Source organism: Rhineura floridana, chromosome 21, assembly GCF_030035675.1.
Source record: "Rhineura floridana isolate rRhiFlo1 chromosome 21, rRhiFlo1.hap2, whole genome shotgun sequence".
NCBI classification, from domain to species: Eukaryota; Metazoa; Chordata; class Lepidosauria; order Squamata; family Rhineuridae; genus Rhineura; species Rhineura floridana.
The window spans coordinates 14,429,602-14,453,839 of NC_084500.1; the positions used below are offsets into that span (position 1 = coordinate 14,429,602).

At 46.4% G+C, this 24,238-nt stretch overlaps 1 protein-coding gene across 4 annotated transcripts in view; it reads right to left on the bottom strand.

Moving 5' to 3' along the window:
• USP32 (ubiquitin specific peptidase 32) overlaps positions 1–24,238 on the bottom strand; it is a 141,510-nt gene that overhangs the window by 16,287 nt on the left and 100,985 nt on the right. For 3 of the 4 annotated variants that reach the window (XM_061604692.1, XM_061604689.1, XM_061604690.1), the window contains 14 exons: positions 23,437–23,612; positions 22,737–22,877; positions 19,855–20,014; positions 14,484–14,638; positions 12,595–12,676; positions 11,383–11,457; positions 9,929–10,067; positions 8,490–8,595; positions 7,997–8,170; positions 6,689–6,863; positions 4,085–4,236; positions 3,024–3,138; positions 2,729–2,940; positions 981–1,165 (listed from right to left, as the gene is read on the bottom strand). In XM_061604692.1, the coding sequence (XP_061460676.1) occupies positions 981–1,165; positions 2,729–2,940; positions 3,024–3,138; positions 4,085–4,236; positions 6,689–6,863; positions 7,997–8,170; positions 8,490–8,595; positions 9,929–10,067; positions 11,383–11,457; positions 12,595–12,676; positions 14,484–14,638; positions 19,855–20,014; positions 22,737–22,877; positions 23,437–23,612 (2,047 nt within the window). The remainder of the gene's footprint in view (positions 1–980; positions 1,166–2,728; positions 2,941–3,023; positions 3,139–4,084; positions 4,237–6,688; positions 6,864–7,996; positions 8,171–8,489; positions 8,596–9,928; positions 10,068–11,382; positions 11,458–12,594; positions 12,677–14,483; positions 14,639–19,854; positions 20,015–22,736; positions 22,878–23,436; positions 23,613–24,238) is intronic. The other variant, XM_061604691.1, reaches the window with a different exon arrangement.

Consider the following 24,238-nt stretch of genomic DNA (forward strand, 5'->3'; position numbering starts at 1 on the left):
GCCCATTGATTCCCAGGACAGTCTTTGGCATGGTTTACACCCTTCCCGGTCACGGATACACAATCTCATGAAATTGAAGGAGTTGCAGAGTCTGTATTCCAAGCTACAAAGACTTGTATGCAACTTTTTACAGAATTGTTTAGCAGAGCTGGTATGGGAGTCCAGAGTCTGTGAGTTCAAATCCCCACTTGTGTCTCCTGGGTGTCAAGGGCCAGCTAAAGATCACCCCCACAGGGAGTGGCTCAGGGGTTGCGTGCCCTGCCATGTGTGCAGTCATGAGCAAGCTGCCTAGTCCCAAGGAGCCCAGTTGCCCCCCAGCTGGCAGTTGCAGACAAGGAAGGGACTGGCTTGTGCAGCTGTGGCAAGCTGAGCAGGCCCTAGCCAGCTGGGGAGGACTAGCCTCATAGGGAGGCAATGGTAAACCCCCTCTAAATACCGCTTACCATGAAATCCCTATTCGTAGGGTAGCCATAAGTCAGGATCGACTTGAAGGCAGTCCATTTCCATTTTTCAATCATGTTTAAAATGTTAACAACAAAAAATGTACAGTTAGAGGGCTCTGTGGTATTTCCCCCCCCCCAAGTTTCTTCCCCCCCTCACAGTATGGAATCAAATAGCTGTTTTTGGAATGTGGCCTTTATTAATAAACCTGGACTGAACTGAGCGAGGATTTGGATCTGGGTTTTCCCAGGCACATGCCCCACTGCCCCACTGCCTCCACTGTCAGAGGCAATATGACTCTGTATACCAGTTGCTGGGAATCACAAGTGGGCAGAGCGCTCTTGCGCTCCGGTCCTGCCTTCAGGGTTCCAGCAGAGATCTGGTAGGCTACTGAGAACCAGATGTTGGACTAGATGGGCCTTTGGCCTGCTCCAGCAGGGCTCCTCTTAACGTCTGGCTTGCTTGTGTACAGTATCAAGAGCTACTCATTGGCTTGCGGCCATTCCTTCTCCTCTGAGGCACTTTGACGTTTAGCTCACCAGTCCTGAGCGTGATTGCTGGCTTCTTGGGGAGGGAGGGGACTCGCCAGCCGGGACACCTGGATCCAGACTGCATCATACAAGTCTTTCTTCCGCGTGTGAACCGTGCACGGAACTATCAGTGGCATTCCAAAGAGGCTTGGCCGATTCTTCTGAGATGAAAGGAAGTACTTGTCCATCCGCATCTGGGTTCATCAGAAAAAGGTTTAAAAATATGAATTTCAAGAACATGAAAACATCAGGATGGCACATACAGTTTTAGCTACTTAAAATAATGTTCCGTGCTGTCCTTATTTATTATTATTTATTTTATTTAATTAAGCTTATATACCGCCCGACTAGCAACAGCTCTCTGGGCGGTGAACATTAAAAATACAATAAAAATAACACAAAACTGTACACAAAACTGTACAGTCTAAAATCAAAATATAATAATTTAGAATTAACAGGAACTAAAATGCCTCAGAGAAGAGAAAGGTTTTAACCTGGCGCCGAAAAGATGTCAAGAGTGACACTTAAAGTGGGTTACTAACTCCAGAAAAAACAATCAATCATAAAAATCATGACAAAATCAGCAGTGTTATCAAACAGGAGGCAAATACAAATTTAAAACAGCTGTACTGATCGACCCAGAGCACGGGGAGACCAATCGCAATAGTCAACGGCTAGCACTTCTGCACTCTGGCTTGAGAGCTTCCAGAGGCACGTGACTGGCCACAGCAGGGAACATGGGACCAGGTAGCCCCATGCACAATTTGGTCATGGATGGCATTAGGTCTCCTCTCAGACAATTATCCTCGAAACAGTTAGGAATGCAGGAAGTTGCTTTAGGCAGAGTCAGACCATTGGTTCATCTAGCTCAGTGTTGTCCACCGCAAGGGTGGGCAGAAAAGATCTATCAGGATTTACTACAGAGCTGGACAGCGCCATACCTGGGGGCCAAATGCAGCCCTCCATACCTCTCTATCTGGCCCTCGGGATTCTCCCTAAGCTATGGCCTTCCCCAGACCAATCCTACTCCCATGCCCAAACCTCGAGTGTTTTTTGCCAGACCGGAATGTGCCCTTGAAATGTGATGATGCTACTTGCTTCTCTGGATGGAGAGAAGTGTGTACATAAACCTCCGAGTCATGCTGTACAAAAGTCAAGAATCACAATGCCTGCTTCACTCACTTCTGTGTCTGGCCTCTTCCATTACTGGTATGTGGCCCCCACAAGGGAAAGAATCCCTGAGGCTGAAAAAGGTTCTCTATCCCTGATCTGCTGGGAGATCTATGGGTGCTTTGGAGTAGATCAGCAAAGGTTTCTGACTCCCAGCCATTTTACGATAGCAACAAAATGACTTCTCCCACCCAAATGAAGCTGCTGGAATGAAGAAAGCTATCCAGGAGAGGCCTTGTGCATGAAAGGACTGTACGCTCAGTTCAGTTCTGGTACCGAAAACAAATTCCCAAGCTCAACATGAGATCAGAGGCACCCCTTGTTATTCCTTTCTAACTGTGTGTCTTTTGCACCTGGCTCTGGGCGTCATATCTTGGGCTTGTAGAAGATCCAACTAGCCTGCTGACCCCTGGTCTACACCAATGGCTTAACAGTGCTTCCAAGGCTTCATGCAAGGGTCCTTTCCTAGCCCTTCTGGAGATACCAGGCATTGAATCTGGAACTTTCTGCAGGAATCTGCTATATCTGAAAATGACACACGCATGCACACCATTTAAGCATCTTAGCAACACTCATTTCCCACTAACCATTTTCCTGTGGACCGCGATGATATAACCTATGAAGGGGCTATCCGATGGAGAGGTCACGTGGCTGTTCACCATCCTGTTGGAGAAACCGTTTTCCATCGTGCATGGCACCACTGTGTTTGGCATCCCGTTTGGTATGAGAGTTGGCCGGGAAAGGTCGCCATTCATCAGCACGCTGATCATCCCGTTTGCTGAAGGCCCGCTACAGAACTCTGAACCCAAGCGCAAAGATGCAGGTTATGGGTCTCCACTGACTACAGCTGTTACTTATAAAATCCATGCAGGGCAATTTTACCTGTTTGCACAGGACTTGGAGTAGCTGATGTGGGGGATCCGGGGATCGGTATCTCGAATGCACATAAAGATGCGCTCGCCGAGAGACGGACTTTCTGGTTGTCTTGAGGAAAGTTCTTTTGAAAGAAAAAGAGAGAGTGTGTTCCAAGGAGGCTAAAAACACTAGCATGTTTTAATGGAATTGTTTTATTACGTATTTTAATTATGGTGTATTTTTAATTCTGTATTTTAACAATAGCATGCAATTAATTTTTATGTTTTGTTAACCACTTAAAAGCTATCTGAGTGTTATGCGGAACATATAAATGAAGTGATTATGAACAACAACAACGGGTTGTATCCATTGCCAGTCCTACTTAGAGCAGAGTGATGGAAGATAATGGACATCTTGCATCTATTAATTTCAATGGGTCTATTCTGAGTAAAACTCTGTTGGACACAATCACACATCACCACCACCCACAATTGAAAACAAACAGCAGCTGCAGAAAACAGATCAATGAAATATACCACAGGAGCAAGGATCTTGTCAACTCAAAAGCCCAGCGATGACCAGACCAGTTAGAAGCTTAGAGTATTAGGGGCCAGATAAACCTTTATAGGGAGGGGTAATTCCAGTGCTGGAGTGCAACCATGTGAAAGGCCCCATCTTGGGTCACCACCATCCACGCCTCTGATGGTGGCAGGGGCCTGAAGCAAAGGCCTCATTAGATGATCTCAACAAGTAGGCAGGTCTGTGCAAGACAAAGGAGTCTTTTCAGATTCCTGTATGGGTTGGGTCCAAGCTATTTAAACGGTATTGAACAGCTCACTGAATTTTGCCCAGAATTTATGGTACTGAAAACACAAGTTGGGGCCCTTGTGACACCCTCCACCCCCTACCAAGGTGTTACTGAACTACAACTCTCACCATCCCTGACCACTGGCCATGCTGGCTGGGGATGATGGGAGCTGGATAGCATTCAGGCGGGTGGCATTGTTCTTAGGCTGGTTTTGTCTTGGGAGGAAAAAATAAAATAAATATATTTTAAAAGCCCTGGGTTGTAGCAAAAGCACCATTACCTTTATGTTGGAGCTGTGCACTTCCGCAAGGAGGATCTGCTCTGGCTTTAGTGTGCAAAGTTCGCTGAGATGCTTTTTCAAGCCAGTGTACTTCTCATCCATATTCAGTCTCAGTCCATATCGAACCGGAGTTGTACCATCTAACTTAGTTACTTGGAGAGCAAAAGAAAAACGAGGGTGGGGGGCAGAGAAAGAAAAGACAACACTTTTTAAAAAAAAAAACAGCCAGTTAAACAACAAAATAAGGATGCTTTGTTATTTCTGCTAGAGAACCAGGCAGGCTGTTCCTTGTTTATTAAATTGCAACCCGTGATCGTATCCAAGGCTGAGTGTACTCAATGTACCAGATATGTGATGAATCTTAAGATATTCTGAGAAAGCCGGCTTTCGTATAGGGAGCCAAGGCGGGGGCAAGGACACTTCTAACCTGTATAACCAGGCAGAGAATACTAACAAAAAGAACTGGAGGCAGCAGTTTTTCAAGATCTGCCCTCACAATCCACCCAGCGTCAAGTTCTTCAGGCATCTGAAGTTTGCTCTATTGACCTCTGTTTCCTGTACGTGTTCATGGAATGAAAGTCACACTGAAGAATACCTGAAGGGGTTCCTTTCTAAGACTTTATAGGGAGAGCTCCATATGCTTTAAAGCAAACCAGAACATCTAGTCAGTGTTTCTTCTCTCTTCTAAAATAGTACCGTACATTTCAGTTTACTGATATTCACAACACTTTCAATTAAAAAAAAGATCATATATATGAAATATTGTGCGTGGGAACATAAAAAGAGCTCTCCAAATTATAGCAGGGCTTGGTAGCCAAGGGTTAGTTTCTGCTAGCCAGCTGCAAAGTCCTATAATGGCAGTATAAGGAATGCTATATGCATTTATAAACACTGGTCTTGTCTGATGAAAGTGATGAAATTTATTTATTTATTATTAGTTATTTATTATTTAATTTGACAGCCCGTGTGGTGTAGTGGTTAAGGTGTTAGACTAGGACCTGGGAGACCAGGGTTCGAATCCCCACACAGCCATGAGGCTCACTGGGTGACCTTGGGCCAGTCACTGCCTCTCAGCCTCAGAGGAAGGCAAAGGTAAACCACCTCTGAAAACCGTTTACCATGAAAACCCTATTCGTAGGGTCACCATAAGTCAGGATCGACTTGAAGGCAGTCCAACATCATTTAATTTATATCCCGCCCTTCCTCCCAGCAGCAGTATCCCAGGGCAGCAAACAAAAGCAGTAAAAACACTTTAAAACATCATAAAAACAGACCTTAAAATACATTAAAGCAAAACAACTTTAACAACATTCTTTAAAAAAAGCTTTAAAAACATCTTCAATACAAAAAGTTAAAAAAACATTGTTCAGAGAAAAAAATGTTTTTAAAAAACATTAAAAGCAATTCCAATACAGACGCAGACTGGGAGGTCTCAACTTAAAAGGCTTGTTGAAAGAGGAAAGTCTTCAATAGGTGCCGAAAAGATAACAGAGATGGCGCCTGCCTAATATTTAAGGGGAGGGAATTCCACAGAGTAGGTGCCGAATTATGTAACTGGGGCTAGAATCCTATACTTGTGTATGTGAAAGGAAGCTCCATTTAACTCAATGGAGTTTACTTCTGAGTAGACATGTACAGGATCGTACTGTCAGCCTTTATGTAGGTAGACAAACATTTTAAAAATATTTTTAACCTGCGATTCATTACACAGCGTTTGACATTTTTCCCCGTTTACATTTTCAGAAGTATTCTTTTTCCACAGACACACACACAAATGCTTAAGTAGTAAACATTTACATTGTTGTTTTCTGCTATGAAGCTCTAAATGTAGGGAAATGGGTGTTAGGGCTGGGAAGATGCATATTTTAATTTTCTTCCTCAAAACCTTTACTACAAAATTGAAGAATGAACTCAGTGGCGATTACTTCTGAACGCACAGATTCAAGTAGTGCAACACTCTGGCTTGCACCCAAGTTAGTTGCACTTATGCCCTATTGATTTCAACGAGAACTAAGTTTATCTTTTCCCACTGATTTCAACGGCAGCCAGACTGAACTGCCTTAGTCTAGATGTCACAGGCTGCTCTTCAAAAGAGGATTATTTTTTCACCCAGCCAGGGCAGAGAGCAGTGATTGGCTGGATATATAAGGGATGAGGCTGTATTTTAGATATCCTGGTCCCAAGTTGTATAGGATTTTGTACACCAGAACCAGCTCTTTGAACTGTGCTCCGTAGCCAAGTAGCAACCAGTGCAATTTAGGTGAAGGACCACAGCCCAGTAGCAGAGCACCTGCTTTGCATGCAGAAGGTCCCAGATTCAATCCTCAGCATCTCCGGTAGGATTGAGAGATGCCTTGAGAGCCACAGCAAATCAGTATAGATAGCACAGAGCTAGATGGACCAAGGATCTGACTTGGCAGAAGGCAACGTCTTATGTTCCTTTTAGCAGCAACATAACACGGTGGCAACAGCCTGCCCCAGTGAGCAGTTGAGCGGCCACATTTTAGACTGAGGGCCCTCTGGGGTAGGGACCAGTCCTATCTGCTCAGAAAGCACCATGTACACAGACAGAATAAAAATGCTACTGATGATGATATCACCCACCTATAATTTCAACATGCATGTAGCTGTCCATCGGGAGGGGCAAAGATAAAAAATTAAAAGGGTCAAAGCGAACACTGACGTGCCCACAGGTCTTGCATTTCACTTGGGACCTCAGCTGCCCATGGAACAAGTCCACCACAATTGAGCGGTTCCTCCTCAGATGGTTTTCCCACGCCTGAAACAAAAGGGGGAAAATAAAACCATGCAGAAAAGCCAGGAGGTCTGCGCAAATCTCTAGAGTTGGGGTGGAGAACTTGTGGCCACCCAGCGGTGGGTGGATTCCAGCTCCCATCATCCCTGACCTCTGGCCACACTGGCCGGGGCTGATGGGAGTTGGAGTCCCAACATCATCAGCTGGAGAGTACCACGTTTCCCATTCCCTGCTCTAGTCACAGAGACCACATGACAGTTTGGTGCTCCCGGATTTGTTATAGCCTATGCATCTGCTTATCCAACTCCGAGGCAAGTCCTCACATAGGTGGTCACCTTGTGTCTGGGCTGAAACACTCCAGTCTCCAGGTAGGGGCTCGTGTGATGGAATGCTGCTTTGTAAAATACATAAATAAATAAATAAATAAATCTCCCCCCCCCCGAAATCTAGATGTCAGAGAGAAAGGCAAGCTAGAACACTTCTTCCTTTCATGCCAGTTTACAAATTACAAAGCAGCATTTCATCATATGAGGCCCATCTACAGACTGAAGTGGTACAGCTCAAAGCACTGGTTGTCCACCTGAGTGAGGACTGGGCTGGTAAGATGTTCAGACGAGCCGCAGCGCCTCTTTTGAAGAGACAGCATTCATGTACGAGCCTGATTTGACCAGAGTCACCTTTCTCAACGAGACGTTGTGCATCAGAGCAGGAGACCCCACCCCTAAAACCCAAAGTGCTATCTACTGCCAGCCTGTGCTGGCACTAAGACCCATTACAGGGCCCCATCAACCATGGGCTCTGCTACCTTGGTTTTCCCCTTGCATGCTGCACATGGGGTCACCAGCCCCACCACCCAAGAGAACACCCAAGAAAATTCTTTGGCTGTTTCAGCACGGCCACATTCCACAATGGCCATCACTATGCGTATCTTCACACCCCTCCACAAGTCAATAAAAGGGCCTGCTGAAGTAAGCCATGGATTCACACAAACAGGAGCCAGCCGTATTTAGCCTCGTCGGCACATTCCACCCCAATTCTCACTCATGCTTTTAAGGAATGCTCCAGGCAGAAGAACAGCAGCCCTAGTGGATTCCCCCAAAACACTGCAGAAAAAGACCAAGAGTCAGAGGATAGGGGAAGGCCTGGCAGACATGTACCTCTGCTGCCACCTCCCAATCCGGCCGGCCACCACTATCTTTCAGTTCGACATACGGCTTATCATGAACTCTGTTCAGATCCTCATGGAGACCGTCCAGAAGAAAAGCCAAGAGCTCCTGGGAGTCCTGCTGCTGGAAGCCATTAAATCTGGGAGCATATTTAGCTATCGTCCACTGCAAGGAAGCAAACGCACAAGTAATCACACCCTCCGTGACACTTAATTCACATGTTCTCAGTATGACAAATAGTGATGAAGACAGGGGCTGTGCCACTTTAAATTAGGCCAGAACCGTTCAAATCCAGAAAGTTAAAGGCTGTTTAGTGGAGGCAGACAGAGAAAAATGAAGACAGCCACTTGGTGGCAGCAGCGGCATTAACAAGGAGGCGGGGCTGGTTTTCCAAGTTCACTTAGCCTCCCTTTCCTCTTCTGGTGCAAGCTACACCCCGTCTCATAATTAGGTTGCAGGTGAAGACACATTTGTCAGCTCTTACCCGTAACTTGAGAGGAGCAATGTTCTTTTGCGTTCCGCTCCATAGCTCTTGAATCAAATCCCCATAGCATTTGGCCATATGCCCCTTCATTCCTATTGGATTTGTCCTGGAATTTATAATGGAATCCATTAAGTCAATTTGCCATTTGTTGCATTAAAAAAAAAAGCAAGGAAAACACACCAATCAACTTGTTACACAGAAGAGGTGGCAGAATGATGGAGTGCACCACGTCAGACTGCAGAGGGGATAATTTTTTTAATGCATCCCGCCACCCACCCACAATAAGCTCCCTGAAAGTAGAAAGCCAGCACACCAGGGAGGTGTATATCTCCACCTGCAATCTGAAGTGGTACAGTCCAAAAATCCACTACTCCATTCAGTGTAATGTAGGGGCCTTGTACTCGGTCAGATCATTTCTTCATCTAGCCCAGTGCTGCCTACTCTGACCAGCAGCAGCCCTCCAGTTGCTCAGGCAGCCGGTCTTTCCCAACACCTGTACATGATCCTTTGAATGACCACTGACCCCAATGCACAGAAAGGCTCTAAGGAAAGAGAACAAATCTCTTGTTCCTAGAGAGTATGCAGTTAGGAACAGCATCTTTCTATGGCAAATGAATTCATTACCAGAAGATGTAGAGATGGCTACTGAGTCAGATGGCTTTAAAAGGGGGTTAGGCAAATTCATGGAGGATAAGATGATCAATGGCTACTAGCCATAATGGCTATGTTCTACCTCCAGTATCGGAGGCAGTATGCTTCTGAATACCAGTTGCTGGGACTGACAAGCAGGGAGAGTGCTGCTGGGCTCAGGTCCTGCTTGCGGGCTTCCCATTGGGGCATCTGGCTGGCCACCATGAGAACAGGATGCTGGACTAGATGGGCCACTGCCCTGATCCAGCAGAGCTCTTCTGATGTTTTAAAGGCTGCAGTCCTAAACCTATTTCCCACAGGCCTGTCAACATCAGGCAGGCACCCTTGCTGTACTGTTTTAGATGCTGCTAAAAAAATATTTTTTGTTTAGGCAAGCCCACCCAGACATGTAGTTTTATTATGCATACTTGTTTTAAAATGTTGATTTTATCTGTATTTTTGTTAAATATTTTATCCTATTTTTATGTAAACCACACAGAGGTGGTTTTTTTTTAAGTTTGACTAAGCAATCTGTAAATTATGTTAAATAAAAAGTAACTAAACAACATAAATCTAGTTGGCCACTGTGAGAACAGGATCTTGGACAAGACAGTCTTTTCGTCTGATGCAGCCGGGCCCTCCTTGTGTTCTTACTCATCCACAGCATCTGTATTAACCGTTTGGTAAAACAAAAGAAAGCACAACCCTGCAAGCAATTTCTTTCTTGTTAGAAGGGAGAGCTCTCTCAGTTTCTTTTTAAGCATGGTCTAGCCCTCGCAGTTTTTTCAGCACAATTTACTAAACGTCACCTGTTGAGTTCGTACAGATGTCTGCCGGAGATGAAATACTGGGTGAGAGGCTGGGTGTTGCTGACGCACTGGATACTGGAGTTCATGAAACAGGTGTTCCCCAGGTTGCTCAAGCCAGTGGCTCCCTTTTCCGTTGGGACTGGGAAGGAGGAAGTATCTATCATCAAGAGGCTGGCACCCGTTGCCACATAACACAAACATGTAACAAGCAAAGCCAACCAAATGCAAAATCTCCCACAATGCCCCAGAGGGATGCTCTGTTGGAAGCACTGTGGGAAATTAAAAAGGCTGCCAGGTGCTGGAAAAGAATTTTGTTTCTGGGTGGAGGTGGAGGCATCAGAAGTGCCCAAGGCTGCCAGGTGTCAAGGCCTGGCCTCCCCAGCTTACACCGGAAGCACTCTTGGCATCTCCCATTCCCACAATTTGTAACACCTTTCCTACCTTGGGTGGGAAGCCCCGGGTCAGAGAGCGCAAAGACACTTTGCACAGCACACGCAGGCCACAGTCACCCGAACGACACACCCTACAGTCAAATGTGCAGCTCTTTCTGAAGGTGTATCTGGGCATGGCCAGCTTGAAATGGATTAAAGGGTAGCAGACTATTTGGGGGGAGGGAGGGAGGAGAGAAAGGCCATGCTAACCTGAGTACAGCCATTTCAATCTATACATGCACACACCTGTGCAGTATTATTTCTAAAAAAATCAACCCTCATGGAGGAAAAGACTAGTGAGGCAAGGAGAACAGCAGTGCTCAAAATTTTGCTGCGCGGGAAGATTTCCACTGTTTACATTTAGTCTTTTTTAAAAAAAACTAAAAGGGCTATATGCTTCCCCTGTCAGATGGTTTTGTCTGGTCTGTACATGAATCAGAATTATGCGACAAGACCCAAAGTGGTACAATGTGGACTGTACCATTTCAGGCTGCTGGAAGCAGGACGCCGCTGGAATCAGTCCGGGCTACAATTCCCAAGCATGCTAGTCTTGTATTTGTAGTGTTGCGTTTTGGTAGGTAGGCGGTGCCCATTGGGATCGGTAGGGTGGAAGTTAAGGAGCCCAACAGTAGGTGGAGCCGAAGCCAATGACAACAGGAGTGAGTGAACTAATCCTACTTTTGTCCCCACCCTCCACCCTGAGGAGTTCTACATGGGCAAAACTGAGACTGAGGAGGAGGAAGCAGAGACCAGGGCCACCCGCTGGAGTGGCTGTTAAGAAAGAAGGCAAGAGATCTATCTTGGAGGAATCAAGACTGAGGTTGGTGGGGCAGTGCTCCATTTGCCCTCATGGGCCAGCATTCCACAGCCAAGCATCAAGAAATGTGAGTCACCACCTGCGGTTTGTGGCAATTCAGTCTGATCTATGCGCTCCAGACTCTTGTCACCTCATTTCAATGCAAGTGTTAACCAGTTGCTGATGTTTATTTTATTTTATTTTGGTGGGGGGAGACAAACACTTACCCTTATGCCTGTCTATTTTACTGCTGTTTGCTATAAAAGACATCTCCTCCGGCCAGCTCATGTCTTTGTTTCGAACTGAAAAACAGAACAAAACGTAGTTGATAACAACTCCCTCGATTATGGGATGCAGCTGATCCAGTAATATGTAACTGCAAACATGCACAGAAGGAGATGGAAGTAACTCATAAAGGCTTCTCATTTACAAATGCTGTGCAGGTGTGGCCAACTTGGTACACTCCAGATGGTGTTGGACTACAAGCCCTATTGGCTCCAATTAGCATGGCCAATTGACAGATGATGGAAGTTTAGTCCAACAACTGCCAGTGGGCACCATGTTGGCTATCCATGCTATAAGGCATCAAATAAACAGACCCTCTTCAAGCTTTCATGGGTGAAGCAATGTTACTAAACCAAACCCTAGTTTCATCAACAGCCAAGTTGGATTTTGACCATGACTCTCTGGAAGGGTTATAACCCCCCTAAAAATACAAGATTAACACATAATGAATTCGTTAAGCAAGGTGAATCACGAGTACTTGTTTTAATGAGGGGCCATCACTTTGTGTAGTGAGTAAGCTGTTCCCAATCTCTATTAAGCCCAAATCTGAGAAGATTAAATCTGCAAATAAAGCTCAACTCAGCAGCTTAGTGCTGGAGTCTCCCTTGGGAACATTTTTGTTAAATGGTGACAACTTACAAAACAAGGGCACCCCCCCCTCTCGGATTTCTGAATCTCCTGGCCTCCCCCCTTTGTCATAACACCCCAACTCTACCGTCTGCATGTACCCAAGTATCTGACAAACAGGGACAACACTGTACCTAACAAAAAGCTTATGCCGAAAGAAATTATTTAGGCTTTAAGGTGCTGCCAGACTTCGGCATTTAAAACCAAGATATTCCACTTAAGCCTAAATACAAAGCCTGCAGACTTTACTTTTGTCAGGTCTTCTGTTGCCTCTTCCTCCCCCTTCAAGGAACCATATTAATATATACATCATTTTCTCTATTTTATGGAATTTAGAAGTGGTCTTTAATAGTAAATGTCATAAAATAGGGGTAATAATGTATATGTTAATAAAGTTTATTAAAGTGGGGAGAGAATGGAAGACCTGTCAAAGGTATAGCAATTAGCACAGGGCTAACACCAACTTGCGCAGGTGTCTGAAAATACTGAAGCAGAAACGGCGCTCCCAGATCCCTCTTTTCTTATACCTTCTATTATTAAGTGCTGCTCATCCTGAATGCTCAGATATTCCAATGTGTGATCCTCATCGTCCAGAAGAGTAAGGTAGTTCTGCAAAGACAAAGGAAACAAAAGGACAAGGCCCTTTTAGTTCCTGGTTTAGAACAGGCAGGGGAAACCTGTGGTCCTCCAGATGTTGCTGGACTATAGCCCCCATCTTTGCTGACCACTGGACATGCTGGCTGAGGATTATGGGAGTTGCAGCTCAAGAACATCCAGGAGGGTCAATGTAGGGCCAATTTAATCCCTAATCTAGGGCCAATGGCGGGTTAGGCCTTCTACAGAGAGGGTTGGTGAGAACTCGCCACAGTTCCTTCTCAGAGGTTTGCATGCAGAAAATGAGAAGTCAGAAGACAAAATCCACATAGGGTTCTGTATGCAGTGGGCCAAGCCTGCAGCCGTGGATGTTTGAATGTTGCAAATGCCGCGAATGTCATGAAAACCTGCATCCAAAATGGTTGCGTAGCAGGGAATTGTGGGATCTTCACAGGTTAACTTTTGGTTTTTTTTGCAATGAGGCCATGAGTGGCAGCTGTCTGCCCAGCTTCAGGGAGGATGTATAATCAGAGGCCCGCCCAACCTAACACATTCTTAGCAGCAGAGGCCTGGCTCCAACGAGATCTAAAGTCTGGGAAGCTTTAGGGAAGATGTGTAATCAGAGTCCCAACTTAACACTTTCTTGTCAGCAGAGGACTGGCTCCATGGAAGACGTGACATCTGGCAGGCTTCAGGGAGGATGTACGATTTGGCCCGATTAGTTAATTGTCTCTGGCCTGTGGCTGGGGGATTTTGCCATAAGCGTGGGCAGAAAACTCTAATTTTTGTTCCTCTCCTGGGTTCCATCATGCCTACTTGATGTTGCCTGATGAGGCTCCATTTTTTGCCATCTACTATCCTGACTGTCATGTCTCTGAGGAGGGGTGGCTATGCAATTGGAAGCCTTTATGGAAGGACTAGACTACTTAGTCTTTGTTGTTTTCTTCACTGTGACTGAACTCTCTATGTTTTACCTTGCCCTCTTGGGTGTGGATATTAGGAACCCATTTTGCTACTCTAACTGTGCACCTTTCTCTTTTATTCTTTAATAAATTTTCTTCTACTTACCAGTGTGTGTTCATTTCAGGAGAGGGTTGGTTCTAACCCAGTACCTTGACCATTGACCATGACTACTGTGTAAATTGGGATGTTTGTTTAGGGTCTCAGAGCAAGGAGTGTCCGTCAAGTTATGGGTCTCTGAGCTTCCCCTTGGCTCAGGGTGATTAACCACATAAGGGGTGGTGGCAGCTACTTACACTGCAGGGCTGTTGGTTGCATGCACAGCCTTAGCAGGGAAGAATATTTGCCAGGATCAATTGCCCAGGGTGGAGAATTGGCTCCTGGGACTGTGAAGGGCGGGGGGAGGACCCCTGTTAGTCATCATAGCGAAGGTTACCGGAAACCACAAGAAGTGGGAGTGCCCTTGCACAGCTAAACTTGGAAGCCAAACCCCCACCCCACCCCACTGTACCTGAGGTGGTGAGAGGCAAGTGCAGGAAGCAAAGGCTGTTGGATGCAATGACTGTGTTCCTTTCCCTGTCCGTTTAAACATGTCAAACCACAGTTGAGCTTTCTTAATCATGGTTTGTCCTGCCTGAATTGAGCCACTGTTAAGTGCATAGCTCAATGGACTCTCTGCCTAGGACAGCAATTCTCACAAACATAAAGTTATGCCTTGTTACCAATAACTTCACATCCCTTCCCCTTGGCCCACTTTTAGACTGGGTCACCTTCCAAGCGCAAGCCCTTGTGCATTGGGCTGGGGGGTACACAGTCTTCCAAACATTAAAGGACACAAAGGCCTTCCAAACTCAGCCGTTACCTCGCTGTTGTACAGCCACAAGCGCATGTCCTCCTCTTTTATCCGTAGCCTTTGAGACAGATACTCGTGGATCTCCTTAATCGTCTGCATGCGGCTGAAGCAGCCAGTGTAGGCCAAGACCCTCTTTAAGGGAGCACTGGGAGATGGAACATTCCCTGCATTCACAAGAGGACAGATGGTTTATATGCACAGACGGGAAAAATGGAAGAGACAACCTGTGAGAGTACGTCAGGGGTGGGGAACCTGCACCACTCCAGATGCTGCTGGACTCCCACCACCCTTGACTATGCTGGCTGGGTCAGGAGTCCAAAAGCACCTGACACATTTTCTTAGCCTTATTTGGGCTTGCAGACATCTGAGGACTGGTTCAGACGTTGCTCTTCTCTACCTATGCCTTCAAGTAAGGGAGCAAGCAGAATGCACACAGAGACAGAATGGCCAGAGGAATGGGCAGATCTGTAGCCACTCTCAATCAGACTTCTGCTATGGGAATCTTCAAGGGTGAAAAATGAACAAGCAGAAATGTCCACATGATGCGTCTGTGACTGGGCTGTCCCATTTCAGACTGCAAGGGGGACTCGAATGCTTGAGACGGTAAGGGACCCACCCACACATAGGCCTGCCTGGGACCAACCGCTATTTGCCTCCTTTTCTATTAAAAATAACCCCAGCAGTGGCCATTCCCACCTGGTCATCGTATCACATCAGTATGGAATATTTTGAAATACTTGATACTTCAATACTCCGATTTCTCTCTTGCCTTCCCATTCCTTTTGGATCCTCCTGTCTCTTAGACTGCAAGCCATTATTTTAAACTGTAAATCAACCTGGGTGCTTCAGCAGACTTGTGTTGGGGATAACTAGAGGTTCAGTGTTCCCCAGCCCCCAAAATGAGACACACAGGCTTTCTAATTGCATTCAACTGTGGCTACATTAAACTCTGGAAATTATACCTGCCTGTACCCCTGATTAATAATAATAATAATAATAATAATAATAAAATTTTATTTTTAGGCCGCCAATCTGGCTGAGTGAACAGCCACTCTAGGCGGCGTACATAATTAATTTTAAAATACAGTTATAAAATACACATATAAATACAATTATAACATATTCAGTTTACCCCCATCTGTACACTATAAAACTAAAATTAACTAGGGGTTCTATATGCCCGCTGAAATAGCCATGTTTTTAGTCCTTGGCGGAAACCTACCAAGGAAGGGACATGGCGTAGATCGTATGGCAGAGAGTTCCAGAGGGTGGGGGCCACAACCGAGAATGCCCTCTCTCTGGTCCGCACCAGTCTAGCTGTCTTAACTGGTGGGACCGAGAGAAGGTCTTGGGAGGCTGATCTCGTCAGGCGGCATACTTGGTGATGCTGGAGGCGCTCCTTTAGATACACTGGACCGAAACCGTGTAGGGCTTTAAAGGTTAGTACCAACACCTTGAATTGGGTTCGGTAAACAACTGGTAACCAGTGTAGATCTTCAAGTACCGGGGTGATGTGATCCCGCCGGCGGCTATTCGTAATCAACCGTGCCGCCGCGTTCTGTACCAGCTGTAATTTCCGGACCGTCTTCAAGGGTAGCCCCACGTAGAGCGCATTGCAGTAGTCTAAGCGAGAGGAGACCAGTGCATGCACTACCCGCGGGAGCAGATGAGCCGGAAGATAGGGTCGCAACCTCTGTATCAGATGCAATTGATACCAAGCTGCCCGGCTCACTGCTGATACCTGAGCCTCCATGGACAGCTGGGAGTCAAGAATGACCCCGAGGCTGCGAACCTGGTCCTTCAGGGGCAAACTAACCCCATTCAGCACCAGGTCAATATCTCCTAATCTTCTCTTGTCTCCCACAAGCAGTACCTCGGTCTTGTCGGGGTTCAGTTTCAGCCTGTTGCCTCCCATCCATTCACTTATGGACTTCAGGCACTTGGAAATGGTCTCCACAGCCAACTCCGGTGAGGACTTAAATGAGAGATAGAGCTGAGTGTCATCTGCATATTGGTGGCACTGCAACCCAAATCTCCTGATGATGGCCCCCAGCGGCTTTACATAGATATTAAATAGCATGGGAGAGAGGATAGAGCCCTGTGGCACACCACAATTGAGAGGCCAAGGGTCTGAAACCTCCTCCCCCACTGCTACTCGTTGGTGCCTGTCAGAGAGAAAGGATCGGAACCACTGTAGCACAGTGCCCCCAATTCCCAATCTCTCCAGGCGGTCCAAAAGGATACCGTGGTCGACAGTATCGAAAGCCGCAGAGAGATCCAGGAGGACGAGGAATGAGTATTCACCCCTATCCAACACCCTCCTCAAATCATCCACCAGAGCGACCAAGGCTGTTCCAGTTCCATGTCCAGTCCTGAAGCCCGATTGGAATGGATCTAAATAATCTGTTTCCTCCAAGTGTGTCTGTAACTGTTTGGCCACCACGCGTTCGATCACCTTGCCCAGAAATGGTAAATTGGAGACTGGGCAGAAGTTATTCAAATCTTGGGGATCCAAGGAGGGCTTCTTTAAGATGGGTTTTATTACCACCTCCTTGAGGGCAGAAGGCAGTGCCCCCTCTTCCAAGGAGGCATTTACCACCGCCTTGATCCCTTCGCTCAGTCTCTCTTTACAGCTCATGATGAGCCATGTGGGGCAAGGATCAAACAAACAGGTGGTCGGTCTCACAGTAGAGAGCACCTTGTCCACTTCCTCAGAGGGAAGAGGCTGAAACCGATCCCACCGGACCGGACCGCAACTGGCCGCCTCTGGCCCGCTTCCTGTGTCCACGGCTTACGGAATCGAACTCTTCAGACGATCGATTTTATCAGCAAAATGTTTTGCAAATGCGTCACAGGAGGCTTTAGAGTGCTCCAAGGGTTCCTGCGCAACTGGACCAACCAGGCTTCGGACCACTTGGAACAACCTCCTGGGACAACATTCTGGAGATGCAATAGAAGCAGCAAAGAAACCCCTCTTTGCTGCCTCTGTTGCCACTTGGTAGGCCGCTATTGCTACTCTAACCCGTGTCCGATCACCCTGTTGGCACCGGCACCAATCACAGCTAATGCTAACTGTGGTTCACCTTTGAAATCTGATCCAGAGTGAAGCCTGTTGCACATTAACCATGGCTGGCGCTGGTGCAGGTACAGCAACTAACCATGATTAAGAACAGTCAGAGAAAGACTGAGAGGATTCACAGGCAAGAGAGAGAAGGGAGCTCACAAGCCCACTGGCTGCTGTGGTACTCTTAGCCATTGAATCCAGTTGCCACTACCCAGCCAATTCTGTCTCTGTGTTTTTTCTTCCAATATCTTTGCAGGAGTAACACATCCTATGCAGGGGGAAATCTATGCAATAATCAATAAGTTTAGTTTATGCCTTAGATCAGCCTTCTCCAACTTATAGGTATTTGGGAGTGCAACTCCCATCAGCCCCAACAGTCAGGGATGCTTGGAGTTGCAGTCCAAACAAGCATCTGGAGGGCACAATGCTGGGGAAAGCTGTTTGAGACGGTAGGCTACCTTAAGAGAATTCCTGTACTCAGTTCGATATAAATAGAGCCACGAAAGGAACAATTTTTGCATGAAATTGTAACAAAAGAGTGAAATTTAAACCATAATTTCTTTGTAAGTCAGCAAAGCATCTCTCTTTTCATTTCAACACACCAAGCAAAGGTTTGCATCTCTCCTTAACATACAAACGAAGCATTTTTTCTGCAATTTAAGGGCGAGAGGATTAGGAATAAGATTACAGCAAGAAAGCATATTGGGGGGGGTGGAGGATACTTGAGATTAAGAGTTGATTTTAACAGTTAGTACAGAGCAAAAACCAAATTCCAAACCATGATCAGATACAGCAAAATTGGAAAAGGCCACAAATCTGAATCGTGGAATTTGATGTGTTCAGAGCAAAGCAGGTCCCACCACATGATGGCAAGTGAGATCTGGATGGCCAGTTGGCTGGTTTCTCAGCCCAGCCAGATCAAGCAATCAGTCACTGATTTATACAAGATTTCGGGGCTTGAAACAGACCCCTTTCCTTTTACAGAATGGCAGAACAAGCAGTTTTTAAAAAACTGGAAGATTTAGAGTGAGCATTTTAGCAAACTCTTATTAAAACGTTGGATTGTCATTAGAACTTTCCTCTCAAGAGCTAATGGCCTAATCAGCTAATACCAACAATGATCCCAGGAATTCAGCAAGTATATAGTGCCGGGATGGGGAATCTGTGGTCCTCGAGATGTGACTGGCCTGCAACTCCCATCATCCTTGACCATTTGACATGCTGGCTGGGAGTTTGAAACCAACATTTCGAGGGCCACAGAGGTTTCCCATCCTTGATCTAGTGGCAACAGCAGGCCAGACCTTCTACAAAACAAAGAGGGACGGTGCAGATTCAACTCCTCCATGGGAGTTTGTGCACACGAAACTCAAGGAGAAGTCAGAACGCATAAACAACATTTTCAAATGCCTGTTTGAAAACAGTGTTGGCTGCGAGCAATTTAAGAGCTCTACTTCCCATGCACAACATTCCTTAAAGAAAAGGGGAATAAAAAAGAAACTTGGACTCTGGAAATGTGAACTAGGATGTTCCTGGTTGCAGAGCGACATTCTTTTTTAAGGACAATAATGGTTTGCAAATGTTCTAAAGAGCAAAAAAGAAAAGCAAAAAAGGAGACAAATCTCAATATAATGCTGAATTATTTTATATAGAACTTCAATCAAATTGGTAAAATGTCCAGTGTGTTTCAGTGAAACCTTCCTCAAAAATTCAATTTATTGTGTATTGCTGGTAAAGGAAACATCTCTCCATATTCTAAAAGTATGCATTTCCTTCCCAACTCTTGGTTTTATTCACACGGAAGCCAATGACTGTTTTTAACTACGTTTCCCAGGGCTGGGGTACAGGTGGCCCTCCAGCTGTAGCTGGGCCTCAACTCCCCTCATCCCTGGCCACTGGACATACTGGGTCGGGGCTGATGGGAACTGGAGTCCAGAAAAGCTATAGAGGGATGACTGGTTTCCACAAGCCCTACTTCTTCAGCTGATTAAAATCCATTCTGCTGATCAGTTAAGGTGCCTTTAAATCAGGCCAGCAGCCTATTTACTATCCATTTTCATCTGTATAAATCAAATAGCTTTAAGAGGAAAAGAAAAAGCTTCTAACGTTCCATGACTTCTGATAAGAGCTTTTTGTAAATATCATCCCTTTGGAAGTGGAGGCGGGAAGCGGCGTTCCCATCACCAACCCAGCTTTTAAAAAGATTTCATTAGGATCATTTACAAGCAGTGTGGCAGCAAAGCCGTTGAAGTCTGGGCGGTGGGGCCGGCCTCCCTCCGGACACTAGGCAGCTGGCTTCTTGCTGTATTCTTACGTTACCTCTCGGCAAGTGGTGAGGAAACATCCTCAGGCTCATCATACCCATGTTCACCCAGATGTTGGACTGCTGTGTCCGGGTGGCGGGCTGCTGCCTCAGGAAGAGCAGGTAGCGCGGGAAGAGCTCCAGCTCGGGCAGGCCGCTTGCGTTGTTCCTAATCACCTGGGAGAGGGGAGGCAGAACGTTGGGAGAGCTCCGCACGGGAAAGATTTGCAAGCTTAATGATGCAACATGCTTCAAAAATGCAGAGCCAGGGAAGCCAGTCCCACTGGTGGGGTCCATCACCGTGAGGGGAGGGGGGCACCACTGGGCTGTAGCCAACTACATCCTGCTCAGAGGAGACCCACTGATATTAATGGATCCTAAGTTAAACATGCCCATGAGCTTCAGTGGGTCTACTCTGAGTAGGACCAGCACGGGATACAACTCTCGGAGGTCAGCAGACGCGAGGTCCCAGATTCAACCCCTGCATTCTCTAGGTAGGGCTGGGAATGACCCCTACTAGAAATGTAGACAACACTGAGCTAGATGGACCACTGGTCTGACTCAGTATGTCAACTTCCTAGGTTCCTACCTCCTGTCAGAAGGATCTCTATAAGAAGTGCCAGGAAGACCTTAGAGGAGGGTGGGAAACTTGTGGCCCTCCTGATGTTGCTGGACTCCCAACTCCCATCAGCCCCAGCCAGCAATGATCAACAGTCAGGGAACATTGGAGATGAACATCTGGAGGGCCACAGGTTCCCTATCTCTGCCTAAGACAGCTGCTGTATGTCAGAGTAGACTGCACTAGTCGAGATGGACCAACGCCCTGATCTGGTATGAGGCCATTTTGCATCTTCATGTAAGGTGCATTCATTTAGGGAACACCCACAGCTCCATGCTTTGCATGCAGAAGGTTCCAATTCAAGCCCTGGCTTCTCTAGTTTAAAGGAACAGGTGGCAGGGGATGGGAGAGACCTCTCTCTTTCAGCCCGAGACCCTGGAAAGCTGCTGCCAGTCAGAACAGACAATGCTAGGCTAAAGGGACAAGCAGTCTGATCTGGCGTAAGGCAGCTTCCAACAAAAGACAGAATGAGGTGGTGGAATTATGGGGGCCCCTCTGCCTAGGAACATGGGAGGGCCAGCAGCAACAGTGGGGAGCAAGCTCACAAGGGGGTCCTAAGTTGCAGGTTGGAGATAGGAGTAGACTGCACAGTCTGGATAGGTTGAGGGCCACTGATCTAGCCTGTTGCTAGCCTTACACAGATGAGGCTCTAACCTCACAGAGCCTACACCCACCACACAGTGTCTGTGGGAGGGGGCCAGGAGCGTTCTGGTCTTAAAACATCTAGTCCAGCATCCTGTTCTCACAGTGGCCATCCAGATGCTGATGAGAAACCTGCAAGCTGGACCTGAGCGCAATAGCCCTCTTCCCTTCTGCTTTTCCCACGATTCAGGAGCATACCGTCCCCAACAGTAGAGACAGGACATAGCTATCATCGCATGCAAGTTCAACCCACACCTGCACAGGGCTACTGTTGATTCTGAATGGCAGCTGCTCTCAGCCATGTGTGAGATACTGAAGAAACCAGAACATTCTACGCCTAGTGGATGTGCTCTTCCCAATGAGCTATGCCCTCTCTCATTTTTTATTTATTTGTGGCATTTGTATACTGCCCAATTAAGCATGCCCCTCTGGGTGGCTGACTTAAGGTGCATTGGCTAAGTGCAATCCTGAGGTCTGCATGCCACACAAAAACAATTTTTTGGCCTGAAAGATTATTGCTTCCATGGAGAACGTGTGGGAGAAGTTTAATGTTAAAACTGGGCTTTGTGGTGCTTTGAAGTCAACAGCCAGCATCAAAAGCTTCAGCAAGCTGGCTGCCTCCATCCCTTCAATACCAGTGGAACACTGTCCAGCTCTGTGTAATCCCCCCCCCCAAGGTACTGGGGGGGTAAATTCTATTTAGGAAGCTCTTACTGCCTGGTTTAAATGCTGGCACACAGAAGCTGTGTTCACATATCAAGATAAACCATAAACCAGGGAGTGGGGAAGAGGATTTGGCTGGTGGGCTGGATCCTGAGCTCACACACACTCTGGCGGGTCACTCTGACAGGTGCGCAAGGCCAAACGCCTGTCAATCAACTGATGTTACCATGATGTCAGGTGACAATGACAACTTCAAAGGGAAGAATCGGGAGCATGGTCTAAGCCAGGATGCAAAAGAAGATCATGCCAAAGCGGGTTTTGCAGGCACCACCAATCAGCTGATCAAGGAGCTCCTGAATGGCACCAATCCCAGTGGGGCTTGCAATTTGCACCAATTTAAAAGGCACCAACTACAAGCCCTGCTTGACACTTGGGACCACACTTTAGGGCTCCTGATTGTTCCACTGCAGCTGTGTATCTGTCTCGCACCTGACATGACATATGACCTCACGTGCAGGCAGGTGCGCAAGGCTTGGGAAAAGTCCTCATGGGCCAAATTAGGACCTCTGGCTGACTCTTGGGAGGGGTCATCACAGACTCTACACACAGTTCTGCCTTTGTGCTATAAACCCCCAACACAGTCATCACCTTAATAAAAAGCTTATTCACACATTCACCTGCCCCAATTAAACTGAAGTGAGCCAAAATACATTGCACTTTCCCAGCTTGGACTTAATTGCGAACTAATTAGTAAAATGCTTTTTAGAAGTATAGGAGGATTAAAAAAGAAATTAAATGTTTAAGATGAATCTTCAGCAGAGATCTGCTATTTTCCCAACTTTCATAAACATCAAACCACCTGCGAGAGTTTCGTCAATGGCCAGAGAAGCTGAGAACATTCTTGCATGCCTGAACTCAAGCACCTGGCCAGACTAAGTGGGGAACCCCAGGACAGTGGGCCCTCTCAGTACTTACTGGTCTCGGCAAAGACAGGTTTGCGCCGTACCAGTGGTAAAGAGCCCTCCACACCGGTTCTGGGACAATTTCATAATTCCTTCCTTGAATTAACTGAGGAGATTGTTTTAATCGACCCCCTTCCAGAGTCAATGATGGAGCCTTCAAAAAAAAAAACAGAAGAAGAAGAAGAGGGGAGAAAGGAGGTAGCGTCAGATCTTGCGCACTTCAATACTACCTAAAAAGATGCAAATTCTAGACTAAACAAAACAAAACAATGATTACTGGAACACCTGCTAACAGATCGAGCAACCTTTGGGAGAGGATCCCGTTTCATCTATCATCATGTTTCATCCATGTATTTGCTCACTGTGGCAAATTGGCCCCTGCCCTGTGACAAACAACCATTCTTTCTCCTATTTAATTCAAGCGTTTTTACCCTGCTCTTCAACTGAAAAGGGCTCCCGGTGAGGCTTACACCAATCAGTAATGAAACAGTAGATTTGAAAATGGCCATTTTGATTACGGGTTTTGGATATGGTCTTGGCAGGTTTTATGTTGATAGGCATCATGGGCATCTAAATCAAGTGAATTTCACAAAATGTTTAAATAAATAAAACTCTAAATGTGCTGCCACAATGCTTAATTATTGCAAACAGTAAAGCAGATTTTGTGTGAGGGAACTCATCCTGTGGTTTCCTAACCCTGGCAATGTTATTACCTTTGTTGGGTCTTGAGTTACAAGGGGCTGGTTATCAATCGCTCCGGGACGCTGTGGACTGAGCTGCAGCAATATATTCCCATTAGATCCAAGCAGGCACTGATTGTTATTGTCTGAAGAGTTAAGTTGACGAGAAAAACACATCTCGGCACTGGGAGGGTGTGTGTAAAGAAAACCTGTAAGGGGAGACATGAAGACGGAATGGAAGCAGACATGAAGGACTGCAGTGTTAAGCACAGGATGTCCATAATCAGCACCCCATTATGACAGGCGGGCAAGATTCAAACTAAAATGACCCTTTGGAATATGGAATGGCAACTCCCAACTGGATCAGGGCCTTTAAAAAATCTGCCTCCAGTTTTTGATCCCCAAATTACCCTTTCACAGCAACTCCTGCAAAGTGATAACTTGAAGCTTCTATGTTCTCCAACCTTGATCTCCACACAGAGTACGAAGAGGAGGTTGATTTGAAGCTTGTGAAACACCCATTGTGGAGCAGGCATGGAAACAAGTGTCTTACAGAGACCTCGTGGAGGGGCCAAATATATGGACTGCCATCTATGAAATCCTCACCAGGTTGGGTCGCTCTGTGTGCACGTGTGTGTGGGGAGGTAGGTTTTGTCCCCCATTTTATTTATTTAATTTATTTATTTATTGTATTTATACACCGCCGCACAGCCGAAGCTCTCTGGCTGGTTTACAGTCCCAAAGTAAAGAGCTTCACACTTTCCCCATAATGAATGACAGCCGTTCATTTCTAGAGAGAGAAAATAAAGGGGTGATTTACTTAGGCTCACGCTGC